This window comes from Schistocerca piceifrons, chromosome 3, assembly GCF_021461385.2.
Source record: "Schistocerca piceifrons isolate TAMUIC-IGC-003096 chromosome 3, iqSchPice1.1, whole genome shotgun sequence".
NCBI classification, from domain to species: Eukaryota; Metazoa; Arthropoda; class Insecta; order Orthoptera; family Acrididae; genus Schistocerca; species Schistocerca piceifrons.
Genome location: NC_060140.1, coordinates 952773733 through 952784258, shown reverse-complemented (window position 1 = coordinate 952784258; position 10526 = coordinate 952773733). Strand labels below are relative to the sequence as shown.

The window sequence follows — 10526 nt, the reverse complement described above, 5'->3', positions numbered from 1 at the left end:
TACTTCAGTATTTGTTTTATTTTGTTGTACCATACTCCACAAAAAAAGTGGTGTGCTGAGCAGTTCCTTTATAAGTTGGACAGATTCTGCTATGCAGTACTAAAATCTATCCCACAGAAGTAACACTCATAAAATACACAAATGCGTATGGACAAAGTGCTACAACTGCTGATTTCTGTTCAGTGATTGATAGCTGGTTCACTATGATGTGCTTTTAACATAATGTTATTGATTTTGTAATAGTTTTTTCCCTTTTTTTTTCAACAGATAAAGCAACAGCGGAGAAACTAGCAGTACAAGTCAATGAAGCTGTACAGTTACTACTAGAATATAACAGTCGCCTTGCAGCTGAAATGGAAGACCGGAAGAAAGTTTCCTCAATGATGAGAGATTTTATTCAGGCTCAGAGAGAACTCTATGCACAAGCTGAACAGAGGTTAGAGGTAAGGAACAGTGTAATAAATAACCCTCTTCTTCTCACAGATCTCCTGTACCTCCCACTCCTTTTCTTTGTAACCCTCACATGGCCTTTTCCTCTAAAAGCACAACCCTATTTCATTCCTTCTCTCTTCTGTCCTCTTTTGCCATATCCCCCCCCCCCCCCCCCCCCTACTGAGTGTTGTATTATGGCTGGACAGGCTATGTGAATCTGATATGCAGATTGTAGCAGTTAAATGTGTACTGCATTAGTGGTGGCTTCAGGAAAGGCACCTTGTGAAAATTATGTTTTTAACATATTGTGACCAATCGAAGCTATAAACTGTTTTATTGATATAAAATATCTACCTAAATATTATATGTATTTAACACTTACATGTCATGTATTGATAGCCTAAATTTTGATAATACATGGAAAATATAAAATAAACAAAATGAAATTACTTACATAAACTTTTAACTTTACTTCCTTTTCCGTTTACTATGTAAGCCAGTCGCCTATGGCAACTGTTTTTTATAATAATAATATAATAATAGTAATGAAATAATAGTAATGAAAAATTGGAAAACCTCACTTAATATCCAAACAAATTTAAATAATATCACATCACAGCCAATACAGATTAAGCGTGGAATATACCAAGGAGACTCATTAAGTCCTTTCGGGTTCTGCCTTGCTCTGAACCCACTATCCAACATGCTAAATAATACAAATTATGGATATAATATTACTGGAACATACCAACACAAAATCACACATTTGCTATACATGGATGGTCTAAAACTACTGGCAGCAACAAATCAAAAACTCAACCAATTACTAAAGATAACAGAAGTGTTCAGCAATGATATAAATACGGCTTTTGGAACAGACAAATGTAAGAAGAATAGCATAGTCAAGGGAAAACACACTAAACAAGAAGATTACATATTGGATAACCACAGCGACTGCATAAAAGTGATGGAAAAAAGAGATGTCTATAAATATCTAGGATACAGACAAAAAATAGTAATAGATAATACCAATATAAAGAAAAATTAAAAGAAAAATATAGACAAAGACTAACAAAAATACTGAAAACAGAATTGACAGCAAGAAACAAGAAAAAAGCTATAAATACTTATGCTATACCAATATTGACCTACTCATTTGGAATAGTGAATTGGAGTAACACAGACCTAGAAGCACTCAGTACAGTTTACACGATCACAATGCCACAAATATAGAATACATCACATACATTCAGCAACAGAAAGATTCACATTAAGCAGAAAGGAAAGGAGGAAGGGGATTTATCGACATAAAAATTATGGACAGGTAGACAATTTAAGAAAATTCTTTATAGAACGAGCAGAAACTAGCAAAATACACAAAGCAGTCACTCATATAAATACATCGGCTACGCCATTGCAATTTCATAACCACTTCTACAACCCTTTAGATCACATAACATCAACAGATATGAAGAAAGTAAATTGGAAAAAGAAAACACTACATGGCAAGCACCCGTGTCATCTAACACAGCCACACATTGATCAAGACTCATCCAACACATGACTAAGAAAAGGCAATATATACAGTGAGACGGAAGAATTCATGATTGCAATACAGGATCAAACAATAAACACCAGATATTACAGCAAGCATATTATTAAAGATCCCAATACCACAACAGATAAATGCAGACTTTGCAAACAACAAATAGAAACAGTTGATCACATCACAAGCGGATGTACAATACTAGCAAATACAGACTACCCCAGAAGACATGACAATGTAGCAAAAATAATACATCAACAACTTGCCATACAACATAAACTAATAAAACAACACGTTCCCACATACAAGTGTGCACCACAAAATGTACTGGAGAATGATGAATACAAATTATACTGGAACCGAACCCATTATAACAGATAAAACAACACCACATAACAAACCTGACATCATACTCACCAATAAAAAGAAGAAATTAACACAACTAATTGAAATATCCATACCCAATACAACAAATATACAGAAGAAAACAGGAGAAAAAATTGAAAAATACATCCAACTGGCTTAGGAAGTCAAGGACATGTGGCATCAGGATAAAGTTGACATTATACCAATTGTACTATCAACTACAGGAGTCATACCACACAATATCCACCAGTACATCAACGCAATACAGCTACATCCAAATGTATATATACAACTACAGAAATCTGTAATTATTGATACATGTTCAATTACCTGAAAGTTTCCTAAATGTAATGTAACATATATCGTATAGTTAAAAGGAAGTCACGCTTGATCAAGGTCTGTGTCACTTTCCATTTTTAACCAGACATAACGTCTGAGAAAGGAAAGAAGTAATAATAATAATGTTGGTATCATTATCCGGGATGACAGTTTCAGCAATGAAACTTTAATCTTGATTTTCACAAATATTTGGGCTGTTTCTTCTGAATATGTTGGAATTTCCAAAGTTGTGGGTATGATGGGATCTGAGGATGCTTGAACATAAATGCAGATTCTAGCCAAGCCTGTAGTCAGCACTGATGTGTTTGAACGTGAACAGCTCCAATATTGTGTCATACATTGCAGGTGGCAGTCTTGGTCAGAACAGTCTTCAGTGTAGTTGTGATTTCATTATGTCGAAGCTAAGTGAATTAGAATGTGAGCAAATTGTTGCTGCTCACATGTTGGGTGCTTCTGTAATCAAGGGAGTTGAGGTGTTTGATGTTTCAAGAGGCACAGTATTGAAGATTTATACCGCTGATAGGGGATGTGGTAAAATATCACTCGTTAAATCACAACAAGTATGACAGTGTGTGTTTGAGTTATCGTGATAGATGACCATTGAAGACGATTGTTATGATAAATAAGAGGACAACAGCTGCAAAAGTCACTACAGAACTGAATGTTGTACTCGCAAGCCCTGTTGGCACTAAAAAAACACAAAGGGAGCTCCTTAAGTAGGGAATTGTAGGGCAAGCTGCAATTCCAAAACCACTCATCAGTGATGCAAATGCTTGTAACAGGAAAACATGGTGCTGAAGCCATAACACCTGGACTAGAACAATGGAAGAAAAATCATTTGGTTGACCGAGTCTCGTTTCACAGAGTTTATAACTTCTGGCTGAGTTTATGTCCTAAGAGTGAAACATGGTGGGGGTTCAATGATGATTTGGGCTGCCATTTTGTGGTATTCCATGGGCCCATGGTCACTCTGCAAGGTCTCATTACTGCCAAAGATTATGTGACTATTTCTACTTACCAGATACATCTCATGGTATACAATGTTTTTTCCTCAGTATTGATGCAGTGTTTGAAGATGACAGGGCCTCTGTTAATGCAGCTCACATCATCTGGGACTGGTTTTGTGAGCACAGGGTTGAATGATTGCATTTTCCTTGACCACCCTAGCACCTATTGTTGAGCATTTCTGGTCTGATTTGGAGACAAGGGTGCACGATTGCTATCCACCTCCATCATCGATACCTGATCTGTAACTATTTTGCAGGAAGAATGGAATGAGATTCCCTCTTAAACCCACAGAACCTGTATTCTTCCATTCTGAGATGACTGGAAGCTGTTTTGAATGCCAGCAGGTTTCTCTCTCTCTCTCTTTTATACAGATGTGAGAATGTGTCAATATTCCTTCATGTCTTGCTTCCACACTTCATCTGCTTGCTGTTGTCTCATTGGCAGCATAGAATCAGCAGCTGATGCTCCATTTTCTTCCCATCATACCTCAATGTGAATGCAGTCAACCCTGTTGCACCACTGGCGCCTATCAAGACTTTTCCCATCTCCTGCGGAAATGTATGCTATTGTTGATTATTTGTCGAATTTTAAAGTCGGTACAATTTGAAGTTTGCTGCCCACTGACCACTTCCCTCCCCTAGCTCTCACTGTCCTCCCTCCAATCATGAAATCATCAAAATAAGTCTACACATGGTTTCAATTGATAGAGCGTGATCTATAAATCTAAGGCAACCCCTATATTAACCTATTACACAACATAAAAAACATTGACCTTAGTACAGTGGTTGAGTAAGGTGACCGTGCAGGTTTTGAAAACCGCAAGTTCTCTTACAATTGAGTGAATATGGTACAACACTTACATAATTTAGAAGTAAAGGTAACAACTCACAGAGTATTTGAGTCATTGAAAGGAAAAAAAGTATGAAAACTTCAGAAGTACACAAAATGTGTCAAGGGATGGAACAAGGGGGGGGATTGATAATTGAAAGACAACGCATGGCAGTTTATAAGTAACAGCCTATGTTGCATCTCTGGTTATGTTGGCACTGTTCACCAATGCAGCAACTTCATATTGTGGTCTTCCTGTATTAAACAAAGTTTTCTCTGTGGTGCTGTCATTTCAACTACTTCTTAGTGACATTCAGTGGCACTCCTAGACCCAACTTGAGCTTGATGGGAACTGAATGCTTCTGCCCTTACAGGTTGAACATTTTAAGCAGTTTGAGCCCTGTTTCATCAGCTCTTGCCCCTTTTGGGGAAAATTAGTGCCTTAACTGTTGGCTTCTGGTGCAGTGCTTTCTTAGACAGCTTTCAAGTCTTTTGCAGTCAGAGTGGTTACTACTTGCATGATAGTAGCTGGGTGATAGTTGGCAAGTCTGAATTTTTGTGATCTGCTTTAATTTTCCCTTCTGATAGTCTTAATTTTTCTACATGTTGCAAGAGAATGTGAATACTGTTTGTTGGCCTTTCACGGCTGGTGGACTTCACAGTATACTCTCCTTCCCTTATCTGTCACTTCTTTCGAAACATTATTTCTCCCTCTGCTTTACATCTTTTGTCCTAATAATTGCAACCCTAATTCACTCCTTTCCTGCTCTACCAAGTACAATTTGTGACCTACCAAGTACAATTTGTGATCTACCAAGTACAATTTGTGATCCCCTCAGCAAGATTTCAGTTTTGTGTTCTGGCTATTTGCTTGATCTGAAAACTGGTATCCTACATAATGTGATTTGTTGATAATAAAACTCATGGGATGCAGACAAGCAGCAAAATTTTTTTTTCTTTTTTGCCATGTGTGCAAACCTCCCCCCTACACACACACACACACACACACACACACACACACATACACACACACAACCTTGGCAGTCTCCATAGAGTGTGTGTGTGTGTGTGTGGGGGGGGGGGGGGGGGGGGGGAAGGTGGCAGCAGCAGCTTAGGACTGGTTTGATGCAGCTTACCACGCTGTCCAAATTCAAATGTATTCATCTCTGCAGCATAACTCCTATAATCTAAATCGGTTCAAACCTGCTCACTATAGTGAAGCCTAGGTCTCACTCTGCAGTTGTATGTTGAACATTCCCCTCAATTGCAGGTTGACTATTCTTTGATGATGCCTCATATCTATTCTTTTAGCTACATTATACAATAAGCTCTTTCATCTTCAGTTTAATTTTGCAGCTCTTCATTAGTTACTTGATCTACCCATTTAATCAGTATTTTTTTATACCACAAATTTAAAACTCTTCTATTCTCTGCTTGTGTGCACTATTTATGTCCACATTTCACTTCCATATAATGCTACATTCCATACAAAAACTCTCAGCAGTGACTTTAAAATAATAATTGGCCATGCAGAAATAAACATCAACCTAATAATTTGATGCATCAGTGGAATTTGGGGTCTATTGCACATCAAGAAACAAGAAGTTATAAAACCGAAGTGCTAGAAACGTGAAAGTGTTCACAATTAATAGAAGAGGTACAATTTGTACCAAAGTGCAGCAGATATTCTGTGTTATCACAGAATTGGATCTATTTTAGGTGTGAAAATGATTGTGAAAGGTAAAGCAGACATTTTCAGATAGATTATAATGATGTTGGTTATTCAACCTTGGTGAAGCTGCTATTAGCAACTACAGTTCATGAGATTTTTATCACATATTTTCTAACAGGTAGCTTCAGAATTAGTCACAACCACCTTGCAAAGAGTGTGGTTTTTTCATAATGTACACTCAATGGAATGGCTTTTTGAAAATTAAATGCTGTGTAAAAGAATTCATTGTCATTTTAATGGAAAAATAGATATATTGCTACTCCTCACATAGAAAAGCTATTGATCATCAGACTTTGTAATTCTTTTCTCTCTCTCTCTCTCTCTCTCTCTCTCTCTCTCTCTCTCACACACACACACACACACACACACACACACACTCACTCACTCACTCACTACCACTATTATTTCCAGCTGCTGAGGTCTTATTGCGGAGAGCAGTGATCTTGATTGGGCTGGATAGTGGGGGCTCAGAAAGCAGCATGTGATGGGGAGAGTGAGGGGTAGCTGGGTGGGGGTAGGGGAATATTATGTAGTGGTGCCTGTGGAAGTGTGCAGTTGCATGGTAGAGACAGGATGGTGAACTGCTAGATAATCAGGAAAGCTGTGCTTTAGGACTGAGAAGGGCTACGGAAGTTGGGGGGGGGGGGGGGGGGGGGGGGGACACATAGAGGCATGTGTGAGGCAGGAGTGGGAGCAGGAGAGGAGGCGTAGAGGATAGAGGCAGGTCTGAGATGGGGACTAGTGAAGGTTGAAGACAAGAGGATTGTGAGAATAGAGGATATGTTGCAAACAGAGTTCCCACCTTTGCAGTGCACAAAAGTTGAAGGTGGTGGTTGTTGTGATTGTAGTTGTGGTGGGAAGAATCCAGGTGGCACGGTTCTGAAGCAGTCATCTTCCCACTACATGTACACCTACACATACTCCGCAAGCCACCACATGATACGTGATGCAAATAGAGCAAGGAAAAAATGATTGTCTATAGGTCTCTGCTTAGGCCCTAATTCCTCTTACCTTATCTTTGTGGTCCTTATGCGAAATGTATGTTGGCGGCAGTAGAGTCATTCTGCAGTCAACTTCAAATGCTGGTTCTCTAAATTTTCTTAATAGTTTTCCATGAAAAGAATGCTGGCTCTCCTCCAGGTATCCCCCCTGTAGTTCACGAAGCATGTCCGTAAACACTCCTGTTAATCATACCTACCGGTAACAAATCTGGCAGCCCACATCTGAATCACTTCAATGTCTTTCTTAAATCAAACTGGTGGGATCCTCAAACATTCGAGCAATATTCCAGAATGGGTTGCACTAGTGTTCTATATGTGGTCTCCTTTACAGATGAACCACACTGTAGTGATAATGAAATGGAGGTTGGCAGACATGTACCGAGGCAAGCTCGTGGCAGTTACACAAAGCCAGTTATGTCATTGATTCTAGGAAACAAGAAAACATGAAGACCATGATCAAATGTGAGGTGAGTAGATGACCTACTCCAGCCCAGTCACAGGCATTTCCTAACCATCAGAAGTAGGGTCACCTGTGAAAGCAGCCATGTAGTCTACTGACTTAGCTGTCACCATTGTATGGCAGTCTACAGTAGACTGAACAGCTGGCTGCTCACATGAATGACCACGGCCAAAAGTGGCCAAGAGACAGCTGGATGATAGTTGTCAACCATGATGTTCAAACGGTATCTGTAACTTCAGTGGCTGCTTCACAGTCCGTACCACCTCCAGTAGGACCATCCGTAATAAAGCATTGAAGTGTTGAAACTAATATTCGAGTTGATAACTGGTAACTTTTCTTATCTGTGTATACTGAGAAAAGTCCAATGCCTTTGGTGGGAAATTTTTAAATGGTTCCAGTGTCACTGCGGGACACAAGTGCTGTTTCTGTGAAGAAGAAAAAAGGGGTGATAACTACCACTAGAAATATTTAAGAGTATACCCAGTTTGAAAATAAAGAATCACTGTCAATCTGCAAGACACAATTTTGTTGGTAAAAATACTAATTTAGCAGAAAATTAATAAAAGTTATGGAACAAAATCAAATATTTTTCCTTCACTCACTTCATAAAGTAGAGTATGAGAACCTTAATAATAAAACTATGGATTTTTTTTGAAATAATAAGATGTGTCATTGATTATTTTACATGTGTTAATAAAATAATCAATATATTTTTCCTTTGTGTTCTCCAGGAATACAAAGAGAAACTACAGAAGGTGTATGTTGTACGTCAGGAGATAAAGTCTCACATTCAGAATCTCCCAGACTTGACTCAACTGCCTGATGTGACAGGAGGGCTGGCCCCTCTACCATCTGCAGGAGATCTTTTTAGTTTGCACTGACTACTTTTTTTTTCTTTCAAGAAGACTGCTATGTATATAGATCATGTATATAGAAAATTACCAAATATTGTTATATGCTTTTACATGTGTTCTCTTGAAGCTGCATTTTTCTTTTGTTTTTGTTTTTTAAAAAAATATATATAATAGACACAGAACATAATCCTTGTCAACTATATTGTTTCAAGAGTATGTAGCATTTAATTATCACAGTTTCATGTGTTAGCTGTCTCTTGTGGAGCACTTTGGAACATTACAAAGTAGCTTTGATTGTGAAGCACCAATTTTTATTTTATTTTTGTTGTTTGTTAAGAAAAACACCTTGCTTGCAATCCAGTTGCCTGTTTGTTCATGCAAGTAGCATGAATATGTTTCGATCATGTAGATAAAAAGCCAGTAACCCTCCCTACTCACGATGATTGTTGTTGTATACTGAAATGTGTTAGTAAATTTATTGTTGACCAATCTGATTTATTGCTGTTATTCCTAAAAATTAACTCAAGTTCAAATTTTCTTTTATTTATCTTTTCACATGTCTAAAACAAAAGGTCACATTCTTAGTAATGACAGCTGATATTAAATAGAAAAGTAACTCCCCATCCCCAAATATCTCTCTCTCTCTCTCTCTCTCTCTCTCTCTCTCTCTCTCTCTCTCTCTCTCTCTCTCTCTCCCCTTCACCTCCCTCATTCTGAGGAGACCATGCAAAAAAAAAAGGCTCATTTCTGTGAACTGAACCTGTTATAAGAAGTAAATTGCATGGCTTGACAGATGTTTGCTGTGTTATTCCAACAGCACATTTCAATAACTGTGGCAAGTTATTCTTAACATGGTTTTATATTTATACCCTTTCATCTATCTTTTAATGCTGCACACACTTCCGCAAAGAACTGCAGTAAAATTTCTATCCTTCCATTAAAATGCTTTTATTAGGTATTTAAAACTCACAGCTATACTTTTCTCTGCATATTTGGTCATTTATAATATTTCGGGATTAACAGAGAGAATTGTTGCTTTCTTCATGGTTTATTATTCTTTGATAGACAAGTGCTGAATTTACTGCTTGTTTAACAAAATCTTAATAATTCCTAAATTACACAAGCTGTGTGTATATGTGAGTGTGTGTAACATTTAGCTCGCAACATGACAATAACACCAAACACCATTTTTAAATCTGAGTCCTTCTCAGATGCACAAATGTTTACACTGATGAACAATTGTATTTATTGTGGAATCTGTATTAGTTCATGTAAATAAATAAAAAAATTTCTGGGTTACGCATTCTTTTTGCTAAACTTTGAGTGCTGTAACATTCAGAATTCTTGCAGCCTGACAAAGCAGAATCAGAATTTTGCTATTCATAATAAATGATGATATGAATTTGCTTTCAAGAAATGCATTATACAGTATTCAGTGATATAGTTTTAATATTTGGAAAGTGCAGTTTGTAAATATTGCAGAATAAACTTTTGTCAATAAAATATTAGGCTCAGTATCCTCAATTTTGTACTTTATTTATTTTTTATGATTATATATATATGCAGTAACAACGGATGGCTGTTGCTAAGAGGAGGCTGATTGTGTCATTTAATGGTTCTTAATTCAGTGATGAAAGTGTACACATACTTTTAATTGCTATGATTCATTTTCCCAGAAAAGTGTCACTATATAACAGTCAGTTCACTGAGTTTCTGCCATTTTTAATTTGCCAAGAAACTGTGTATGCACTTATTTTCTTTCACTGCTACTTAGAAAGGAAGAGGACAGCTGTGGGGCTATCTGATTAACACTGAAAACTTAATCTATATGCAAAGATGTTAAGAAGAAATAATTATATTGTTTGAAGGTATAGAAACACACAGTGTCTTTACATGATACATTAAGGACAGGATTGCTGCTTCACTCACTCATAACTTTCATAGTTTGCTTACTTTTAAA

At 37.4% G+C, this 10526-nt stretch overlaps 1 protein-coding gene across 2 annotated transcripts in view; it reads left to right on the top strand.

Moving 5' to 3' along the window:
- Positions 1 to 10083, top strand: part of LOC124787917 (regulation of nuclear pre-mRNA domain-containing protein 1B) — a 77484-nt gene extending 67401 nt beyond the window's left edge. The window contains exons 5-7 of one of the 2 annotated variants that reach the window (XM_047254905.1): positions 268 to 443; positions 7584 to 7719; positions 8444 to 8580. In XM_047254905.1, coding sequence (XP_047110861.1) covers positions 268 to 443; positions 7584 to 7676 — 269 coding nt within the window. In that variant the 3' untranslated portion in view covers positions 7677 to 7719; positions 8444 to 8580. Of the gene's footprint in view, positions 1 to 267; positions 444 to 7583; positions 7720 to 8443 lie in introns of both variants that reach the window. The other variant, XM_047254904.1, reaches the window with a different exon arrangement.
- The last annotated feature ends 443 nt before the right edge of the window (positions 10084 to 10526 follow it).